A 23,015-nucleotide genomic window follows, 5' to 3' on the forward strand; every position below is an offset into this window, starting at 1 on the left:
GCCCAAAATTACTAGGAAATCTGTGAAGTGAAAGTGAAGTACTGTGCATTAATACACAGAAGGAACCTGCTATCCTTTATTAAACAAAACCTGTTAGCTTGTTCGGAGTCATTCCCCTCCAAAACTAAGCAGCGAAGAGGAAGAAGAAATAGAGACAGGGGAGGAGTGTGTGGTAAGGAATGTACGAGGCCACAATCTCTTAACATATGGGCCAGGACACAAGCTATGAGAATGTGGAAGTGAGATCGCAGTAGTACTAATGTGACACCACTGTGGTTCAAACAATAATATCCTCCACTTTTTGATATTAAAATGATAGATAGTGGAAATGAGAATATGCAATATGCTTAAATTGATGAAAAAAAATCATTTTGCATAATACCTATACAAATATTTTTTTCATGTGTGGGAAATACCAGTTAAAGTGACTTGGATGAATAAAACTCATACATTTTACATTGCGCTAAAGTCTTTCTTTTGTGTGAGAAATGCCGGTTAAAATAATGTGACTCAGATTTTTTTTTACCTGCAGTCAGCATTTCTGTGGCTTGTTAAATGTTTTCTTCCTGATGTGGTTTCGTGTTATGAAATAGTAACAGAGATACTGTTGTGCAAATATTTCTTCCACACGAAACTGGCTATTTCTCACATTCACAGGATATATTAGTGGATGAAGGAAGACTAAGATTCCTGTTGATTATATCGCTAGGGAACTATCTAACGTATGGCTCTAACTTCATCTCCTTACCAGCGTTGAAAGAGTATTTTTGGAGGATTTATACATTTACTGAAGGAGGGGGTAAGTTTTCATGTTTCATATATAGGAAAGTGCCCAAAATAATATATATAATACTGTTCATATAACATTTATTCAGCAAAAAGCTCAGTTTGTACCTGAAACAACTTGAATTTAACAAAGCGAGAACAAAGTAGCCACAATAATGGATAAAGTGGATGGAAATGGTGGCTCCAAACGTCTTTCAGTGGATACCAGCAAGCTTTATCATTCAGGTAATAACACAATTTTATATGTTTGTTAACAATATATTGAAATGTTACTTATTGCACCCTATTATGTACTAAATTCCGAATTAAAGTATTTTTTCATGCTTTTTTAAAAGTATTTATTTTCCGGATGTTGAAAATCTGTCTTGAATTTATTATTAAAAAAACTTGTCTTGTACTGCATTAATTATACACAATAAACACATTCATAGCAGAAAAAAAGTATAAAGGAATCGAAGAAGCTGTCATTTTAAAATGATATAAAGGTATATAGACTATACAATGTCTCAGAAAACATTCAGTATAATAACGGCTCTGTTTTGTTGATGTAACATTAGATTGAGAGCCACACAAATGGACTTTGCTGAGAAGATTTAATCATTTGACATTTTCAACGCATTTTTTTCACTGTTTCAGGCATCAACATTTTTGAATTTTATCTAATGATGTTATTTATGATAGTGGTCTTAGGACAAAGTGCATTAATGTGTTGATCTTGAAATTGTCTACATGTTTTATTCAGTTCAGGCATTGAGAAACAGCCCTTTTAGGGTGGCTACACTTTTCCTTGCACTGCTATGTGCCATCCTAGTTGCTGCTGTTATCGGTCAAGCCATTAACAGTGAGTCTATGTCTTGATTTGGTTATGAAAACCACAAAAATGAAAACAAAGCAAATTAAGTAAACTATAACGAAATGTATACATTTTCTATTCTCTTTTGCAGACTCGAAAGTCGGCAAACACCACGAGAACACAATTGAAGCTGCTCGAAAAGAGAACGAAATCCTACAGTCAAAGTTGAAGACTGTACAGAATATGAAGAAAGACCTTGAAGTCAACCATGAGCATTTACAATCAAGTTATAATTACATGTCTAAATCAACTAATAAAATACAAAGCAACAGTAACCTCCTAACAGAGGAAGTAAACAAGCTCAAGCAGAGTCAAAGCAACTTGCAAGTTAGTAACGCTGCTTTGAGCAAAGAACGTGAGCAGCTTAAGGCCAGTAAGGCACAGCTACAGACTACCAACAAGGCCTTGTCCACTGCTAAAGACTTACTAAAAACACAGATTGAATTGATGACCAAGAGCAGAAATGTCTTAGAAATCAGCTACCACTCAGTGACCAATGAGAGGGACAATTTGCAGAATAAATACAATAACGTGACAGGCTCAAAAGAGCAGTTGCAAATGACTTATAACAACCAGATCAAAAAGATTGAGCACCTTCGTGAAAATTACAGATCCTCTTCAAGTGACAGGGACAGCATTGCAAGCAGTCATCAAAATCTAACAGTTGAAACAGCCAATTTGCAAAACACTTATGCTACACTTGCCAATGGCACCAACAACTTAATGGCTACCTACAATAGTGCAATCCTAGAGAAAAAAGCCATTGAAATCCGCTTGAAAAACCTGACTGCAGAGAGAGACCTGGACAAAGTCAAAATTACCAACATGGGTGCGGAGATAAATAAACTGCGGATTGAGGTTTCAACACTGAATGCAACACTAAAAGGTAATATTGTAATAATTCATTGTATTACAGCGAAACAAGTTATATTTGATTACTCCAAACATTTGGCCAGACTTCTAAAACATATATATATATTTTTTTGTATACCAGGCCGTAATCTAGTATAATCTTAGAACAACTTTCAAATAAGAGACATAAAGAGAAAAAATACCTTACTATTAACAATATTTAATCTTGCAGCAACTCCAAACAAGGTATGTCCAAGTGGCTGGAAAAAGTTTGAGACAAGCTGTTACCTTACTTCTACATCTAAGAAGACATGGTACTTGAGCAGAAACAACTGTCAATCAAAAGGAGCAGACCTGGTTATCATAAACAGCAATGACGAAAAGGTAGCTTGATCTGCCCTACTCTACTTATAGCATCGTATTCTAGATTTCTTGTGGTTACAAAATGTCACGACTTGTTGTTTAACAGCTCTCTAAATGATTGATTTACTTCTTTTTCCAGGAATTTGTCAACGGCTTACTTTCAGGTGCAACCGAGGGCTGGATTGGATTGACTGATGACGGAGTAGAGGGTCACTGGAAGTGGGTGGATGGGACCCCGTTGACTTTATCGTACGTAAATAACACCTACATTTATTCTCCATTAATTGCAACCACAATGTGTCGTTTCTTCTTTTGTTTAAGACTTGAATGCATTTGATTTCTTGACTTTGTTTCTGCACGATAGTTTTTGGGCCGACGACCAACCCAACAGCTTTGATGGAGACCAAGACTGCGTTGAGTTTTGGCACCGCTCTTCAGGGGGCAAATGGAACGATTCAAAATGTAGCTCAAAGAAACATTGGGTATGCGAGCTGTAAATATCACTAACTGGTAGAATATGCAGAATGTTTTTCGAAAGATTGAGTAAAATAAAGAAGTGACCCTTTTCCTCAAATGAAGGTTTAAAATACTATTTAATAACCAAGGTCTTTCAGATTAATGGAAAAGCTCAGCAACGTAATGAAAATCTATTAACTAAGCGCAGTAATATTCAATCAAAATACTGCATGCAAGCAAAAAAATAATATGATAAAGACAATGTCTGTTAATTAATTCACAAATGCACAGACTACAATCTTGTACTAAATATCAGAAAGACAAAAGATCATCACAGGAACGACATTTTGGGGTGCTGCAAATAATGAATAATTGAATTTAGCCTCTCAGCATTGGTACTTTTTGCTGCGCTTTAAGAGGATTATTTTTGTTTGTTTTGTTTAGGCCACAGCTACTGTTCAAACAAAACAAATTCAATATCTTTTATGACAATAAAGAAGTTTCTGTAATTATGAATCTTGCTTCATCTGCTCTGATTTAAAATGAAAAAATGAGGTACACTTTGCCACTCACAATAGTAAAGAAACTGCAGAGAATCCCCAGTCTTCATTCACAACTATCTACTGTGCATCCTATTAGTGATGTACAACAGATAAATGTATTTTTTTTCTAATACTGGTACACAAAAATGTGAGACAGGGGTGTCATAATTCAAATGACTTGTAAAGTAGTATCGGGATCATAGCTGGTGCAAATTAATACAAAAAAACATTAAGAAGGAAAACATGATAATTCTAAATACTAATTGTAATGTTGCTCTCTTTTCTTGAAAGGGATATTCCCTTCTGTGCAAAAAATAAAAAAAAAAATGCACAAAAAGTGCAGTTATTTCAATCTTCATGTTACTCTAAATTTCTGGAAATAGATATGAAAACTGAAAATATTTTTTGGACAGATTTTTGATGGCAAATACAAAATTAGATTTTGCTTGATGGTGAAAGAGAATCACGTTAAATTGAAAACCACATTGTTAAACGGATGGCATGTTTTTGACACCATGCCAAATTATTAGTTTAAAATTTAAACATATACAAAAACAATTGGATGTCACCACAAAAAAAAAAAGAAATCCAAAGCATATTAGTAATATTTTCTTCTTTAACAACTTTTCTCATATCAAATAGGAGGGTGATATTTCAAAAAATAACATTAATTACACTAATAGACCGGCAACGGGTGGCTGGAAAATCAGTTTTGGTCCACGGACCGGTGATTGGGGACCAATGCTTGACAGGATTTTCATGAGGGTAAACTTAGGGTGCAATGACTAAAATGGTCAATATTTTCCCCCAGTATCAACATAAATGTTCACTTTTTTTCTTCTCTTTTAAATTTAGTTCTTAAAGTTATACATATTTACTCAATCTAGTGTTTTTAGAGTTATTCAAGAAAAATGCTGTGGACATGCCCCTATTTTCAAAAGCAATACATCTTTAAAATATCTCCAGTACAAGAATAATATGCATACAGTAAAATACCACATAATATTTGTTTTCATTGTATATTTCTAAGAAACAGAACTCATATCATTGCATTTTTTCTACCTACCACAGTAGGCATTGAATGCGTTATATGTCACTGTGTGGGAGTAGCAGTGTGCATGCATATGTTCCTCTACTAAGATTTTAAATAAAGAATATTTTCTTACATGCCAAGTTCCTGAGTCAAATAATAATGAATATTATATCAGTCAGTACTCACTGTGTGGCATTTGCATGTTCTCCGCGCCCTTGCGTGGGTTTTTTTCTGGGCACTCCGGTTTCCTCCCACATCTCAAAAACATGCAGCTGAAGCTAGTAGAACAGCACTGTAGGCGAGTGATTATCCATAGTGTGGGGGTCGGTACCCAAGGGGACTGTAGAGGGGCCTAGAATGAAGGTACAATAAGTGTGATCAAGATCAGGGTTGTGGGTGAGGCAAACAAAGAAATAGTGTGAGGGGGTTCTTAACAGTAAACTAACTAAGACAATGTGGCAACATGATCATGGTGTGCTTGGCTTTAAATACTTCTTGCTGATTGATGAGTCGCACCTGGTACTAATTGAGCCATCAGGCACTGGACCTGTGATTGGATAGCAGTCTGGCCAATAGCCTGACTGTGCTTTGTGATTGGCTGGCCACGAATTGAGGGTGTCCCCTGCCTAGTATCCATATTTGGCTGGGATAAGCACCAGCACCCACTGTGACCCTTATTTGGATATGTGGTACATAAAATGGATGAATGAATGTTATTAATGTGCTTCCCCATGTTTTATACCTCAGGTTGGTCTAAAAACGACCCCCTTTTAAAAATGTGTCTATTTGTTAAAATAGTGCATTACATTTTCTTTAAAATGTTTAGATAATGTATTTATTAAACCTGCATATTTGTTATTCTATCCTGAGAAGAAGAGGTTTTTCAGGTTTACTAAACTGACTTAAACCTTTTTTGTAAGAGACTAGAAAACAGCATATTCAGCACCTTTATTTGAAATCACTTCTTCCTTGTTTCATATTGTGAAATAGTGTCCATACCGCTGTTGTCCGGCCATTTTTTTCCCCCTCAAAGACTTTATTTCTCACAGTCACAATCACAAGATAGATCAGTGGAAGAAGAGGGAGGAGGATTCAAATTGAAAACATTTAAGGGACTGTTTAACCAACTGAGTATTATGAGAATCAACTCTTGAGAATTTATGTAATTCCTACAATAGCGGTAAGTCTTCTAATTTCCAAAATCAAAGGTGAATCTTTTTTTATTTATGCAGAAAAAGAGCCACATTTTCACCTAGATCAACTATTGCTTTCAATAACAAATAGAGAGCCAAGGCAAGAATGACAGTTAAGTACCAAACATCAACAGAGACGACCATGGACATAGATGATGGAAATCATGGCTTCAAGCACCTTTTATTGGGTGGCAGCAAGTTTCAATATTCAGGTAAGAGAATTCTAGTTTCTGCACTTGCTCATTAAATAAAATGGCCAAAGGTTTTTGCCCATTATTTCATTGTCATTATTTTCATTTTTAAATGAGTATGTATATCTAACGTGTTTTTAATGTTATTTTTCCCCCATAAAGATTATGCTAATGTAGTCTTTTTTTAAATTGCATATACTGGTTATTTAATTTATGTAGAGTATATTCCTGTTTTGGTCTTGTTTTGTTTTCTCTTTTGTGATGAAGGGTATCTTTTATTTCATCTTTTTAATATCATAATTATATACCAAACATGTGATGGCAATTTTTTTTAGCTCATCAGTGTACAGTGTATTAATTCTGGCATATGTTAACCTGTAGTTTCAAATGTTTTATTTAGTGTATGCACTGAGAAACAGCCCTGTTAGAATTACTACACTTCTCCTTGGGTTGCTGTGCATAGTCCTGGTGGCTGGTCTCATTGGTCAATGTGTCCACTGTGAGTTGACCTCAAAGTATTTATCATTTTCACAAATATCATATTTCATATTTGGTAAATTAGCATATTTCTAATGAATTTCTATCTTCTGTGACAGACCGGAAAGTGGACATTGACAATCAGAACAAGTTAGTAGCTATTCGAGGGGAGAGAGACAATCTACAGTCCAACCTGAAGACTGCACAGAATGACAAAAAGAATATTGAAGTCACTCATGAGCATTTACAACAAAGTTACAACTTCATGTCTAAATCAGGAGCTCAAATGAATACCAAAAACAGGTTACTCTCAGATCAGGTAACGGAACTTAAACAGAGTGAAAGCACATTACAAGCCAGTAATGATGCTCTGGGCAAAGAACTTGATGAGCTCAAGGCTAGTAAGGAACAGTTGCAGACTGATAACGAGGCCTTGTCAACTGCTAAGGACTCTTTTCAAACAAGTTATGATTCAATACTTAAGAGCAAAAATGACTTACAGGTCAACTATAACTCTTTGACCAAAGAGAGGGACAATTTCCAGAACAAATACAATAATGCAACAAGGGCAAAAGAGCAACTACAAAATGATTATAATAGTTTAATCAAGGATGTCGAGCACCTGGAAGAGAGATACCACGCCTCTTCCAGTGAGCGAGACAAGATAGCAAACAGTCACCAAAATCTGACATTGGAGAAAGAAAATCTGCAGGCCACGTACACAACACTTGCCAAAGCCGCTGATAAATTACTGGTGTCTTACAACAATGTAATTGAAGAGAAAAAAAATCTGGAAAGCGCTTTGGAACACGTGACTGCAGAAAGAGAACTACAGAGTGTGGAAATAAGGAACATGACTTCTGAGCTTAGCCAGCTGCGGGACACTGTCACAAGACTGAATGCAACAGCGAAAGGTAAAGAAAAATCCACTTTAACAAGTTCAATGTTTGAAAAGATACATTGACAGAAATACTATTGCATCACTGAGAAAACTCTTCAATTTCAGTAATTATTTTCTTCATGAGCTAATTATAACATTCATTAATTCAATAACAGTACCACTTATCCTCACAAGGGTCGCGGGGGATGCTGAACCCTATCCCCGCCATCTATGGGCACCAGGCTGCGACACCCTGAATCGCTGGCCAGCCAATTGCAGGGCACAAGAAGATAAACAACCATTCATGCTCACATTCATATTTAAAGTGTTTAACAAGCCTACCATCTCAGAAATGTGAGGCTGACGCTCTAACCACCAAGAATTATGACATTCATTCATTCATCTTTAATAGCACCCATCCTCATAAGGGTTGCAGGGGATGCTGGAGCCTAACCCAGCTGTCGTCGGACGAAAAGCAGACTACACCCTAGATTGGTCGCCATTCAGTCGTAGGGCACACAGAGAGACAAACGACTATCCACAGTCCCGATCATACCGTCACCAAATCAAAGATCAAAAGCTTTTATTGTCAATATACTACAGCTGCATATAACAACATTAATGAGTTAGAGTGGGAATCTACAGTGGGAATCGAGCCCGCACCAAAGATAGGTTTTATGACAATTTATGACAGTTTTTATATATTATTTCATAATCCATGACTTACTTCTGGTCTGGGATTGACAAAAAGAAAGTAAGAAAATTATATGGATTGATTGGCTTCATTGGTGGGTACCTCTGCACCACGAGGCGGAAATTATGACATTATTTATATATATTTTCATAATCTATGACTTACTTCTGGTCTGGGATTGACAAAAAGAATGTAAGAACATTATATAGATTGATTGGCTTCATTGGTTTGGCATCAGTGAGTGATATGCATTCCGTTTTAGTCTGTCCAAGTGGCTGGCAGAAGTTTGAATCAAGTTGCTACTTCAAATCTTCATCCAAGAAGACATGGTACCTGAGCAGAGACTACTGTAAAGGCAAAGGAGCACACCTGGTCATTATAAACAGCCGTGAGGAAATGGTGAGTTGAAGCTTTACTACACAAAATCGTTTTATCACAGAGGTAAACATAAATCTTGTGATTTTCATATCAGTTATCGGTGTTTTATAGAGGCATTTTAGTTTTCTAGTTTCTGAAAATGTACTATATAGCAGCCGAGTGGATAGCACATCGGACTCACAGTTCTAGGATCGAGGGGTCGGTCTTCATTGTGTGGTGTTTGCATGTTCTCCCCAGGCTTGTGTGGGTTTTCTCCGGATACTGCGGTTTCCTCCCACGTCCCCCCCAAAAAATGCAGGGTAGGCTGATTGAACACTCTCAAACCAAGGGGCAATTTAAAGTGTCAAATCAGCCTACCATGCATGTTTTTGGAATGTGGGAGGAAACCTAGAGGAAACCCACGCAGGCCCAGGGAGAACTTGCAAACTCCTCAAAGGTGGACCGACCTAGATTTGAACGCAGGACCTCAGAGCTGTGAGACCGACGCGCTCACCACTCACCCGCTGGGCCCCCTAGAATATATATATTTTTAAACAAAATAAATTAAAAACTAAATCTTTTGTAATATATGGAGAATATTTTCTGTTTGCCCTTTTTTGTTAAATGAAATACTCACATTAAAAATGAAATAAAACTAAAATGATTACAATGTCCTCTTTGTTTTTTTAAATTGAAACATGTCAATCAATAAATGATTGAGAAGCAAGATAAACAAATTAATAAAACAGAGAATGTGAATAGTTTTACTTTTTTAATACAAAATAACAACTGAGAGATAGAGTTTTACTGTTTTTCCACTATGTTTTAAAGAGAAATAAAACCAAATTGATAAAGACATTTAAAACATGCCATCAAGAATCTAAAAAAACAGGACCTGGAAAGTTTTTTAAGTCAACATTGCTTCTAAATTATTCAATAACTAATCAATTAGTTGTCAATTAATCGTGCCAGCTCCCTTTCCCTTGCCATCAACAATGACTGGAACAGTCATGTTCTTTCTTTCTTTTTCTAGAAATTTGTCAATAATTTGTCTTCAAGCAACGGAGAGATTTGGCTTGGCTTGACTGATGAGGGAGTGGAAGGCCAGTGGAAATGGGTGGATGGAACCCCAATGACCCTGCAGTAAGAAATTATAAATTCTCATTCTGCTTTAACAACCACAAAGGGATAAAAGGATTCTTTATAGTGTTGGTGGTCTATATTTATTTTTCTCACCATTGCAGGTTTTGGGCTGATGGCCAGCCGAACAGTTACAGTGGCAACCAGGACTGCGGAGAGTATTGGTATCGTTCTTCAGGAGTTTCTGAATGGAATGATGAAAAATGTAGTGCACAGAGATATTGGGTTTGTGAGAAGTAAATTTGTTACTAAAGTATTTTCAAGTGATTTTTGAATGATTGCATTAAGCAGTTGCACCTGTGAAGAATATATGTATCGTATTTTCACAACTATGAGGCGCACCGCATTATAAGGCGCACCCTCAATGAATGACATTTTTTCCATATATAAGGCGCACTGTATTATAAGGCGCACTGTCTATTTTGGAACCAACCCGAGTCTGACACCACTGCTCTAAATAATGTTTTTGAAACACAAGCCCATGTTTGTGGTTTCAGCCAGTTTTATCCTGCATGAAAATAAATATTACAAATGCATACTCAATTCTATTAGTCGTACACAGTTGTTTTGTTCTTCAGGTGCATCTGACCATTGTATGAATGAGTTACTCAATTCAATTCCATGGATGCCTTCCTTTTACTCAACAGTATACATATAGATTTTTTCAACTGAATGTTGAGGTTACACAACCCATGGGCTAGTTACAACATACACACTTGCACAATCTATAAGATATTTTACAAATGCTGTCAGTAAGAGTGTGCCTTTGCAGACAAGGGACTCACATTTGACTCAGAGAGGAAATGAGAGTGCAGGAAGGAACAACTCAAGGAGAAGTTGAGCAGAAAAAAACAAATTGATTTGTCCGTAAGAGTTGGTTTGGCCAATTTTGAAAAATTAAATAAATTTAGAAAAAAAGGTAATGGAAAAGATGTTTGAAACAAGCATGTTTTATGAAAATAATGTTGTATGAAATATATATAATATATGAGATATTTTTACAGTGTTGGATTTTTTTTTTACAAACGTTGTCTTATTCCCTTTTGCATATTTGACTTTTGAATATTAGACTCATTATTTTACAGTAGTTTGAGTGTTGTTAGTTCTCTCCTAGATCAACAGTTACATCACAGAGTTACAGAACAGTAACACATGCAGAAGGTTCTCTGACGTCTGATTTAGAATAAAAGGATTAAGAGGAACATTAATGTATACAATAAGGAATACAATTAAAAGTATATTAACAGTGCATAGTCCTCATCCACTGCAGCAAAGCTGTGTCGGTCAGCGAGACATCATTCGCACAAACTCTGAGGAAATAAAAAATATTGTTACACCTAATTGAATTGCAGTCTTACATATTTACGGCTCGGCAAATTGAGTGTTTAGAACGTCGGCCTCACAGCTCTCGGGTCCTGGGTTCAAATTCAGATCCGTCTACATGTGGAGTTGGCTTGTTCTATCTGGGCCTGCGTGGGTTTTCTCTGGGTACTCCTGATTTCTTCCCAGATTCCAAAAACATGCATGGTAGGCTGATTGGACACTCTAAAATGCCCCTAGGTATGAGTGTGAGCGTGAATGGTAGTTTGTCTCCTCGTGCCATGCGATTGGCTGGCCACCGATTTAGATGTCCCCCGCCTCTGGCCCGAAGTCAGCTGAGATAGGCTCCAGCACCCCCAACGACCCTTTGAGGATAAAGCGGTTCAGAAAATCAATGAATGAATGTATTCTAGTACTATACACCGGTACAGATTATATTTGTTTCAACAGCTCTCCCCCTGGTGGGCACATCAGGTACGTACATCATTATTATGTTGTTACTTTTCATTCATTCATGATCATCACAGCCCCAAGGGGGGGGGGGGGGGGGGGTACCCTGAATTGATGTGCATTAATGGACAACCATACACGCTACCTGGGAGCAATTTAGAGGTCTACAGCCTACGCTGCATGTTTTTGCCATGTGGGAGGAAACCGGAGTAGCCAGAAAAAATCAACACGAGCCAAGGGAGAACATACAAACTTCCCACAGTGAGGACCACCCTGGGATCAAACTCTTGACCCCGGAACTGTGAGCCGGCACGATAAACCCTCATCACTGGGCCGGCCCGTTGTTGGTTTTAAAAATATTGTATTCAGTATTTCATTAGTTTTTTTGCTCAGTTGCCAGTTTTGCAGCATAAGAGTACTGTGTCACCTACTAACCCTCAAAATCCACTTCTCCATCCCCATTGAGGTCCACATCACGCAGAATTTCATCAATCTCACGGTGGTTAAGCTGCTCTCCCATTAGCTTCTTCATGGCTTCTCTCAGCTCACTCAGGCTGATCTGACCATCGCCATCAGAGTCAAACTAGGAACGTGAAATGAAAAAAAGACAAAGTGCAAAAGACACATTGATAATTTGATAATTTAAACTGACAAATAATTGAATTGAATTGAATTCGATTAGATTAGAATTTTATTTTATCCCGTATTCGGGAATTTCTTTGGTTGCAGTAGCAAGACATTGTAGACCAAGGTAAAAAAAGGCCTTTATTGTCATGATAAAATTACAATGACAGTTAAAGCTTCAGCATGAATCTCATTATAATGACTGGGTTGTGAAGGCAATAGTGTATCGGTAATGCTTACTTCTTTAAAGGCATCCCTCAGCTCTTTAACACCAATCATGTCTGCAGTCTCAGCCAGCATTTTTGGACCCATCAACTCCACAAAGTCTTCAAAGTCTACTCTGCCGCCACCTGAGCCAAAGGAAGAGAAAACAACATGCTGTTAGACCAAAAATTTATGTATAACAATGAATTAAAGTAATCAAAAACTGGGAACCTTTTGCATGGGTTGGTGAAAAAGGGTTTCATTAAAGGCCCATTCAAATTATGTGAAATTATGACCCATCTGTATGGTCTGTATTATTTTCAAATGAATGACATTTGATGACTTTTTAAATTGTTTTATTGAAGTTGTTAAGAACAGTGTTCCCCAACCATTGTACCAATTGGTTTGATATGAGTGATAGACAGGTGTGCTGTGGGAAATTACCTGCCAAAAGGTCATACATTGTAAAATTCCAAGTTAAATTTGTAATAGAATTATGAGATTAAAATTGAATTACAAAATTCCAATCTCAATATTAAGATTAATGTCATTTTGTCGGTTATTTTTAATGTAATGTGAACTGGAAGTTGTTTGGTTTCACGAGCAATCATTTTTGGTGACACGACGTCAGTTTAAACACAAAAGTGATTTTCACATGAAATTAAAAGATTGAAGTAATCTTGGAGGAAAAAAAGTCAAGAATTTACGAGAATAAAATCAGTACATTATTAGTTTTTTACATCAGGTTTTTGGGGTTAGTGGACTTCAACCTTTGGTGACGCAAGATTGGTGTAAAAAATGATATTGAAATCATTTTTGTGTTTCTTTTGTGATTCCTGTTGATAAACCTTTGATGACAATCATTTCTTATTGTAAATATAGGTGTCACCGTTATAAATTAAAGATTTTCAACTGGCCATGTCCCTTTCGAATTTTGCAATGCAAAAAGTGTGCCGCAGCAAAAAAATGGTTGAGAAATACTGGTTTAGAACAAAAACATTATTTACTCAATTGTGAACTCCTTAATATAATCCCAGAGATGACAGATTTATGTCCTTTAATTCCGATTGGAGATGAAAAACTGTTGGATCATATGTAAATTCAGGATTCCCTTTTTCCCCAAATGTGTGTTTTTCTGGACTTACAGATCTGCTGGCTGAGCTCTATTAGTTCCATTTCTGTTGGCATATAACCCATAGTTCGCATGCATTCGCCAAGGTCCTTACAACTGATAAAGCCGTCCTTGTCTTTGTCAAATTCTCTGAAAGCTTCACGTAGCTCTGTCAAGAAAATAACATACAATTGTAATTTTAAATCCTTGAGCTAAAATAAATATATATATAGAAATATATATTGAGTGTTGACATGATTGAAAAGCATAGTGTTTACATCTTGACAACAATTATGTTGGAAAAGCTTTACTAAAGAATCTAGATAATTTACGTCATCATATATTTTTGTTAAAAGAACCGTTACTGTAACTCTATCACTTAGGTCAAATCCTTACATTGAAATCATCATTTGTAAAGCACTAACTGAGATATACAAAGTGCAAACAAATGGGCTAGCTATGTCAAGAGGAGGTCAAAGTCAGAAAATCTCCTATTTTCTATTAATTAAGCGGATCAAACATTTTTTTTTCTTTTTTATAATAGCAATACTACCTTCCATTTCTTCAGGCCGCAAGTCTCGATCCTACAGGATGTAGATTGAGGTCAAACGATGCATGTGAAAAGATAAGAAAACTAGTTAGCAAGAAATACATATAAATCACGTACATCGCTGGACGATGCAAGACACAACAAACTAACGACAACCGTAGTTAAACAAAAGCATGGCAATCTTATGTGCATGTGTGTATGTCACAAAAATGTCTGGTGGTTTGTTAAAAAATAAAACTGTATTTATCGAGTTTCATAGCAAACAATTATTCTTTCTATCTGTATATTGAAGTCAACTAAAGCTACAATTATTCCATCATATTCTGAACTGCTTATCCTCACAAAGGTCACGGGGGTGCTGGAGCTAACTCTGCACACCAGGCAGGGCACACACACTGAATCGGTGGCCAGCCGAGTGCTGGGCACAAGAAGACAGACAAGCAATCGGGCTTGCACTCAGACCTAGGAGAAATATGATCAACGAACCTACCATGGATGTTTTTGGGATGTGGGAGGAAACTGTTCTACCCAGAGAAAACCCACACAAGCCCAGGGAGAACATGCAACATCCACACATGTGGATATATATATATATATATATATATATATATATATATATATATATATATATATATATATATATATATATATATATATATATATATATATATATATATATATATATATATATATATATATATATATATATATATATATATATATATATATATATATATATATATATATATATATATATAAATAAATAAAACTATAATAATAATAATACCATTATAAATAGTATAATTATTTCTAACAGACATCATTATCTTTAAAATACAATAGATAAGAATATTGTAATTGTTTTGGTGTGGTGAGAAGTATATATCTTGATGACGCGGCAGCCTCACAAAACATTTGATATGTTTTGTGAGGCTGCCGCGTCATCAACAGGAATAATACAGGATTGGATTAGAGTTTGGTGAAGGGGACAGCACTAAGGGATTACAGACAGATACATTTGATTACAAATCACGAATTGTATCGTGTTGTAATTTTCCCACTGAAAACCAATTTTGTCCTATGCAGTTTGATTAATGGAAATTAGTACATCATGAAATGTAGTAAAGTGATACATTTGAAATTACCACATTTCCCGCACTATAAGTACTGTAAAGAATGAATTTAGGGGAATTTAAATTGTACAAATGACTATTACTGTTTATAGTAAATATGCACATGATGGAGGGGGGACTGGTTTTGTTGTATCCTTTTGCTACTTTCCGTTATTTTATGCAGTCTAAAATTTGCCCTTCACTGCCATTTTGAACCTTTTCCTCAACTAACTGTAAGACAGTGTGCAATTACAGATATAGTAAAATATTGCCAAACAAGTAGAGTACATTATACATTAACTGAATTGAAGCTGGGTCATAAAAAGGCCTACTCTACATTCAAGGTTACTTCATGTCCCATGCAATATAATACAATATATCAACCATAATCTGTAACTGAAGTACATTGTTAATGCCTTTTTTCAATTAGTGCTGGTATCTATTGCTCTATTTTATGATTGCATTACATAAATCTGGACTAAAAGATCATCTTCTTGTTTCATGAGTAACAAATGTTTCATTTTTTTTCAATGTGAATGCAGAAGTCATACATACGAGCTGGCTCTGTGCAAATCCCTGCTTGAGGAAGACACACGCAGGCCCCACTATGTTGTGCAACATGTTGCAGTTTTTAACAAGAGCGCAGAGCGGCTCATCGAACTCCCTGTCGCTCCCGCTTTCTTCATCTTCTTCTGTATCCATCTCGCCGGCATTTGCTTGGCCTCCGAGCATGGCTCCTTGGCCCCCAAGCATAGCTGTAGCCACTGGGGACCCACTTTGCTCTACAGGCGACATCCCCTTGGAGGAGGCGATCCAATTGTAATAATCAATTTCATCAATAGCAGCAGTGGAACCGTTTCGGTTCTGCTTTTTTTTAATTTTATTTTACTGTTATGAACATACTGTATGCATTTAAGTTATTAAAAACAATTTATTGTAGCTCAACATTCCAATTTCACTTGTATTGTCCAAAGTAAAATAAGAAAATGAAATATAGTTGGCACCTCTACTTATGAAATGAATTAGTTTGTTGTCTCGTAACTTTTTTTGTAAGTTTAGACGCAATTTCAACCCCAATAGTGTAAAAATAAAAAACAATATAGGATGCTACTTTACTTTTGTTAGACAACTTGGAATTTCTTTCATATCTAGAGAAAAAAAAACCCATTAAGGGCTTTCTGTAACGTGAATATTTTTTTTGTAGAGACATTCATAAGTAGAGGTACCACTGTATTGACAAAATCGAGGTAATAGTATAGACATGCAAATATTATCCAGCAAGAAATAGTTACCACATACATTACCTTATTCGTTGCACTATTTTTTCTAGATGCCTTGTTGATATTTCCCATCACCACTTTCTCCTTTTCCCTTTGTTATCCACTCAAAAACTGCTCCTTTCTCCCACTTATGCTCTTCTCAGTGGTCACATTGAAACTCAAAAAGCATGCTACATTCTGTGCTTATAATAGCAAATATCCATTGAATACATTAAAAGAAAAAAGATAAAATCCAAGTTTTTTTACTAGTCCAGACAGACCCAAGATAACAGCATGGTTGGTCAATATTAAGGTCCAATAAGTTAGAGGACAGAAGAAAAAAAACACAAAACCCCCCAAAAAATAATAATAAACAGTTTAAGACAAGAAAGGCAATATTATGAACAGTTGGAGAGCTCGATCATATCCAGTCTGAAACAACTAATTTCTCTAATAGCATAAGGTCTTCTCTGTTTAGCTGTCCCTATCTCTCTTTCTCTCTCTTCCCCCTCTCTCTGATGCTCACAGAAACAAATTTTGTCTATAAATCTGGTCTCCCCAGCCTACTGCGAGTGATCCCTTGAATTTGGACCAACTTAATCTAATCCATCCCACCTATTTCCTCTCTATGCCCCTCAAACATCATGTTCGTGGTCTCAAAATGACTAGCCTGGCACAACTATGTGCGCATGAGAGAGGATGCAAGGGGGAGGTGGATGGGCAGAATTACGGATGGGGAGTTGGCGGTCTGTTTAATCCCTGGCATTTCAGATTAGAGGAAAGGTTTATGTTGGACATCAGCGTAAAGGCTTGAAATGAGTTCCTCTCCAAAGCAGAAGACAAGCAATTGGAAGATTGGGACATTTATTTTTGCAATTTTGCATTAAAAATCTAAACTACTAAATTTTGTTAGTTGTCTAAAACAAGATAAATGCATGAGATAGTTGTTGTTAGCTGTTCATTGGGATTTTTTGTGCTCACACCAATGCCTAGTGGCAATTTTGAGTGTTCATCTTACCCTACAGATTTTGGGGATGTGGGAGGAAACTGGAGTACTCGAAAAAAACTGACACAGGTCCAGAAAGCACGTGCAAACTCCACACAGGAAGGTCCATTGTGGAAGACCGACCTGGGATTGGTGTGGACAAGTGGTTCGCACGTCGGTCTGCACAGTTCTCAGGTCGAGAGTCCGATCCCAGGTCAGTCCTCACTTTGTGGATATTCCATGTTCTGTCTGAGCTTGTGTGGGTTTTCTCCGGGTACTCTGGTTTCCTCAACATTTCAAAAACATGCATTGAAGGCTGGTTGAACACTCTAAATTGCCCCTAGGTATGAATGTGAATGTGAATGGTTGTCCGTCTCCTTGTGCCTTGTGATTGGTTGACCTCAAATTCAGGGGTTCCCACGCCCCGTCAGTATGGGATAGGCTCCAGCACCCCACACAACCCTTGTGAGGACAAGCAATTCAGAAAATGAATGACTTTCTAATACCACATTCCTTAAAAAATGCTATAAAGAGAAAACTAAAACTCAAGTCAAAACTGAGATGTGAAATGGGGCAGTTGGTGATTTATTATTATTATTTTTTTAAAGAAATAATCATCCACTGTTTTTTTGTGTTCTGTGTCCACCATGTTGGGAGCACATCTAGTGTCATGAAATATAACTTATTGGCCTGCATGCTGGAGCTGGAGAATACCGAGCCCAACAAAAATCCATAATGGAAATATCATTTTGGACCAGTTGCATTATCAAAACGTCACCAACAGAGAGCAGCATAGTTATACCCTTTCCTGCTAGGAAATGGATGCAAGCTCTAAGACTGCAATACAGAATGGTTAACAGTAGAGGTCATAAAAACTTGAGATGTGGGACAAATCAGCAAGATGCTGAGATACTACATTTCTTCAATGACACACAGTATTTAATTTACAAACATAAATCCAAAACACAATGGGAACATGAATTCTTTTTTACAAGAAGACTGATGAGATAGAAAATGTCAGTTATATAATAGTATGTGCCTCAATTTACTGATCCAGCTGGACAGCCACCAGATTAGTGAACCTCCTCCCAGGACTGACCATTTCCCCACATTGTACATTTTCACACACAATCACAAAACAATACAGATAGAGCTCTTGACTCTGTCGAGATACACAGGATTTCGACAGACTAACTTCTCTATCATAGAGGGAAACAATTACTTAAAACAATAACTCTGGCGTTATCTAATAGGAATGCTGTTGACGAAATTCAAATAATCCATTTGTTGACAATTTATGAGTATTTCCTTGACAGCGTAAGCACGGAACTTAGCCTAACAAAAAAACCCAGTGCTGGAAAAGTAAACCACAATATGGAAAAAGTCCAAGTATGTTGATTTTAAACTGCTAAAACCTGGCATTGGACAGGTCAAAAAAAAGTTGGCAGGGGTTGGTATACTGTGATCTGTAGACAAACACGAACATATCATGAAACTACTACCAACAGTACTTACGGGGCCTGAAAATAAGTCGGATAGTGGATCCAGGAATAGATTAAATGATGTTTATGTGAGCGTGGTTAGGTTAGGGATAATGTAGGCTGAAAAGAAAATGGGCAGCCGTGCAACTGGTAGGTGAATTGAAGATGTTCAGGTTGCTTAGGATCATGTTTTTATCTAAGAAACAGCCATTGTGGGATGTTGGGAAGATGAAGTCAGAGAGTGAAACAGAATGATCGTTTGGGCATCAAGAGGAGAGAGATAAAAATAGAGTTATTTAATCGTTTATCATTGTGTTTCTCTTCCATTCTATTCTTCCCTGTTGAATATTTTCTTATTGTTATTAAACTGAATGGTGAAAAGTCTGTCCAAGCCTGTGACCACAGGTGTATATGAATTCCTTTCACATTAAGGGACATCTTCTGTAGTTGATGTGTAATTCCACTTCACGCGACTATGGCATGACTCAGCTGACTGGTCGAATCTGACATCATCGCGCAAACTGAATTGACTTGTCGCTGCACTAGGTTCCCCACAATCACTCACTCAAGAAAGGCAGATGAAATCCTTTCCATATTTGCCTTTTTAGTTGCATATGACCGAAAATTGTGGTCAGGTTTCCAGGACATTCACTGGATTATATTAATAGGATAAAACATATAGTATACGTTAGCAGGCTAGAACTGTGTGTTCCTGAAATCCATCCCATGTAAGAGGACACAACTGTTGCTGTAATAAATGCTACTTTGGGGAAAGCCCAGCTGCCAACCTACTTTCATAAGACGGATAAAGCCATTCATAATGTTAGAATAAAGTTCTCATTTAATTACATCTACTGTCTTATTTTAATTTATTGTGAACTTCATAGAGCGGAAACCGCTTGTTCTTCTGCACCTGCCTCTTGGGTTTGAAATTGAAGGTACAGACTTTCTTGTGTGGAGTTTCAATGTTTTCTCCAGTTTTGTGTGGATTTTCTCCAGGTACTCCAGTTTCCTCTAACATTCTAGAAAAATGCATGGTAGGTAAGTTGAACATTCTAAATTGTGGTATGGAAGATGATTGAATGCTGTGCATCTGGTTGTCTTGTCTTCTCACTCATTGTGATTCTAATATAATCCCTGCCAAATCCCAACCAATCTCTTCTGCCTTTCCTTCTATGACTTCCATTCACGTCTGGCCCTCATCCTATAGCCCCCACCATCATCAGCATCTGCCCCATTTGTTCAGAGCATACATTACTTATTTTAACAGGAGAAGAAGTGGATATTGCAATATAATCACAAACCAGGACTTTTTTTCTTTTCACTGTCCTCACAAAGAAATGATCTAAAATGATTTGCTAGCTGTTTGTCATGATCAACCACCACAACAAACCATGTTGTTCTCTGGCCCTTGTTCGGCCCACAAAAGGGTTATTTTCTATTAAGCACCCACTTTCAGTCTCTGGAGTCTTTGTTTTCTTGGTAAAAGAAATAAAGAATTGGTCCAAACAACACACACACAAGCACAAAATGAACATGAGCACCGACTCTGTGATAAGGAAATAACTTCAACTGGAGCTTCTAGAGATAGTGGGAGTCAAATATAACAAAAAAAAAAAAATCAATAAATAAAAAGTGATCCAATCATAATTGACTAACTCATTGGAAATAATATTGTCTTACACTTTTCATGCAGTTGGCTATTTTGCTCGGTAATCTTTCGATTCATGGAAGATTTTGTGAGACATGACTGGATAGGGGTATGTATTTCCTCTTCCTCCACTTGATGTCACTTTTAAATAGTTTCAGTCAGAATGTTGTCACCTAATAAGCAGCAGCAGCAACAACAAAAGATAGCTCATTCAGGAAGTCAATAATAATAATAAATAAATAAGAATAAGGCAATGACAAACACCAACTTGGATCTCAAGTAGGAGGTGGCTAAATAATTTCTGAGCCAAGGTTGGCTGTGGTCTGCAATAATGAGACCAAAAGTCGAGGTAGAACCTATGTTTACAGTGGAGAATATTCAGCTATTAAATTGGCTAAATTATAGAATTGCAGCAACGGGGAGGTGAACTCATAGCAGTACTCAAATGTAAGAGTTTGAGCAAGAGTCATTTTTAGGATTAAGGTTTATTGACCCGGAGAAAACCACAGGTCAGCTCAAGGAAGCAACATAAAATCACCTGTTTCTAAAACATGGACAGGAAAGTCCGGAAACAGAATGCAAAGAAGGTCATCATAGATCCACACACAGGGGTAAACACTTAGATGATTAGGAAACAAGCCTGCCAGGGTGAGCTGCTGCAGACATGAACCCACCAAAATAAAAAAGGAAATTAAATAAATGCACTCCGCTTACCCCGACATGTAGGAATTATAATTAAAAAAATTATAATATAAATTTTAACATTACTTTTTCACAATGGATAAAAATGATTGAATCATTTTCTGCCAACCTGCACCAATTATAGCCCTCCTTGTCCCTAAAGTCAGCAGTCCAGATGCGAATAAGCAGCCCAGAAGGGGATGAACATTGTGCCAGTCCATCATTTAATTATTATACGATAAAATTAGTACAGACATTTCAGATTTGTTCTCCTTGAGAGTTCCAAAATCTGACTTAGCAAAACTTTCCTGTATTTATTCATTCCTTCATTTTTCATGCCACGCATCCTCCAAAAAGTTTTGGCAATAGGAAAACTACACCTTAGATTGGTCACTAGTCAAAGGTGGACAGACAGACAGACGGACAAACAACCATTCACACTCATAAACCCACACCGAAGTCAGGCGAGTGAACAACTACACTGTCAGGTGCCTATATTTGTTTTATGGATGAAGGAAAATGCCAAAATCTTATATGCTGCTCAACAACTGAAAGGATATTAAAATAATACATTTTAAACTCAATGTGGTGATGTGATTACTACTATTATTAATGTGATAAACTATTTTTTTGACTCCATTTTTTGGGTATCTCTTTGGAAGTTATGTTGCACAAAAAGTGATATGATTGACAACAAACTTTTGTCCATTTTGGGATCTTACCTGTCCGAAAACAGAGTCGACAATGGGTCGCAGCTTCTTCCTGTCTCCCTCTTGCAGCCAAAGTTCATCACGGTCTCCCATAGGGGAGGACAGGCTTAAAGATTTGGCCTTTGGCTTTGGAGGCTTCTTTATGCTAGCTGAACTCCATCGCCTCAGGGACTCAATCTTCTTTTTAATGGAACCCTGTAGAATGATGAGAGAAAATAGAAAGTACAAATTTACATGTTTGAACAACAGAAAACATTTGTAAAAAAATAAAAAAGGTCGTTTTAAATTTCAAATATAGAGCACATTGAAGCGAGTTAGGCCTCAAATGAGGAAGAAGAAGTTCAGACCGAGATGACAGGAGGAGAAATACTAGGGTTCAGGGTGCACCACCAAGTGTAAGGCATGATGGGAACAGTGTATCAACTGACCTTCTTCACTAACTTTTCTTCTGGTACCTCTATGGATGACATACTCTTCACGTCAGTCATCTTTGCCGCCAAATTTGCATACACAGTAACGCCTGCTATTTCCTTTCGTTCTCTTTATCTGTTTGTAGAGCATCTGATGCTGGTTGATAATCTGAGCCACATCACTTTCTGTGACTGTTGCTCCTCCTCTCATCCCTGCTGTCCTTTCATCCCTCCTGCTCTATGTATCATATTTTCATATCCCTTCTACTATAATTATTGTTTTATTTAGCAGCGTTTCCCCACAAAGCATACCATTATTACCTTTTCGATAATGACAATGTATTATAAAAACACCCATCTATATATTTGGAAAACTGTTTTGAAAATATTCACTTCAAAATACTATAAAAGGTGAAGTTTCAGACATTGTTTTAATTCGCAAACAAATCTAATTTTCTCTAAAGCACTCACTCATTCACTGACGGTGTGAATTGTTGACCTCTGATTGACTGGAGAGTGTGTCCCACCTGGAATCAGATAGGATTGCAAGGATGGATCTTTGAATTCAGTACATGCTCATGTTGTTGACCATTCTGAACATTTTTAATGAAAAACACTAAAGAAGCAAATAAATTGTCAAATGGAACAAT

The 23,015-nt window shown here is 36.8% G+C and overlaps 2 protein-coding genes across 3 annotated transcripts; one reads left to right on the top strand and one right to left on the bottom strand.

Annotated features, from left to right (window-relative positions):
* Positions 1-632: 632 nt before the first annotated feature.
* LOC144197789 (uncharacterized) lies at positions 633-10,360 on the top strand. Its single transcript, XM_077718426.1, has 14 exons — positions 633-799; positions 876-1,011; positions 1,529-1,627; positions 1,731-2,525; positions 2,724-2,875; positions 2,994-3,103; positions 3,219-3,348; positions 6,018-6,065; positions 6,170-6,290; positions 6,670-6,768; positions 6,866-7,660; positions 8,583-8,719; positions 9,711-9,820; positions 9,922-10,360. The coding sequence occupies exons 2-14, from the start codon at positions 942-944 to the stop codon at positions 10,055-10,057; spliced, it is 2,802 nt and encodes a 933-aa protein (XP_077574552.1). The 5' UTR covers positions 633-799; positions 876-941; the 3' UTR covers positions 10,058-10,360.
* On the bottom strand, positions 10,302-22,551 carry cabp2a (calcium binding protein 2a). Of its 2 annotated transcripts, none has more exons than XM_077718419.1 (7): positions 22,384-22,551; positions 21,968-22,150; positions 14,080-14,110; positions 13,561-13,695; positions 12,452-12,561; positions 12,023-12,170; positions 10,302-11,127 (listed from the first exon to the last, which is right to left on the bottom strand). In XM_077718419.1, the coding sequence occupies exons 1-7, from the start codon at positions 22,441-22,443 to the stop codon at positions 11,102-11,104; spliced, it is 693 nt and encodes a 230-aa protein (XP_077574545.1). In that variant the 5' UTR covers positions 22,444-22,551; the 3' UTR covers positions 10,302-11,101. The 2 variants fall into 2 exon arrangements, with proteins under 2 accessions (XP_077574545.1, XP_077574544.1); XM_077718418.1 differs by lacking the exons at positions 21,968-22,150; positions 22,384-22,551 and adding exons at positions 15,744-15,986; positions 16,493-17,274.
* Between the last annotated feature and the right edge of the window lie 464 nt (positions 22,552-23,015).

Source organism: Stigmatopora nigra, chromosome 6 (assembly GCF_051989575.1).
Source record: "Stigmatopora nigra isolate UIUO_SnigA chromosome 6, RoL_Snig_1.1, whole genome shotgun sequence".
Lineage (NCBI taxonomy): Eukaryota > Metazoa > Chordata > Actinopteri > Syngnathiformes > Syngnathidae > Stigmatopora > Stigmatopora nigra.

Bases quoted from the DNA above. Each gene is read 5' to 3' on its own strand.
- LOC144197789 (XM_077718426.1), top strand. From the start codon at position 942: ATGGATAAAGTGGATGGAAATGGTGGCTCCAAACGTCTTTCAGTGGAT. The intron at 1,012-1,528 runs GTAATAACACAA...TGTTTTATTCAG, and splicing joins CAGCAAGCTTTATCATTCAG to TTCAGGCATTGAGAAACAGC. The intron at 6,066-6,169 runs GTAAGTCTTCTA...AATAACAAATAG, and splicing joins ATGTAATTCCTACAATAGCG to AGAGCCAAGGCAAGAATGAC.
- cabp2a (XM_077718418.1), bottom strand. From the start codon at position 16,540: ATGGGAAATATCAACAAGGCATCTAGAAAAAATAGTGCAACGAATAAG. The intron at 14,111-15,743 runs GTATGTATGACT...TACATCCTGTAG, and splicing joins GATTTGCACAGAGCCAGCTC to GATCGAGACTTGCGGCCTGA. The intron at 12,171-12,451 runs GTAAGCATTACC...TCACGTTCCTAG, and splicing joins TGAGGGATGCCTTTAAAGAA to TTTGACTCTGATGGCGATGG.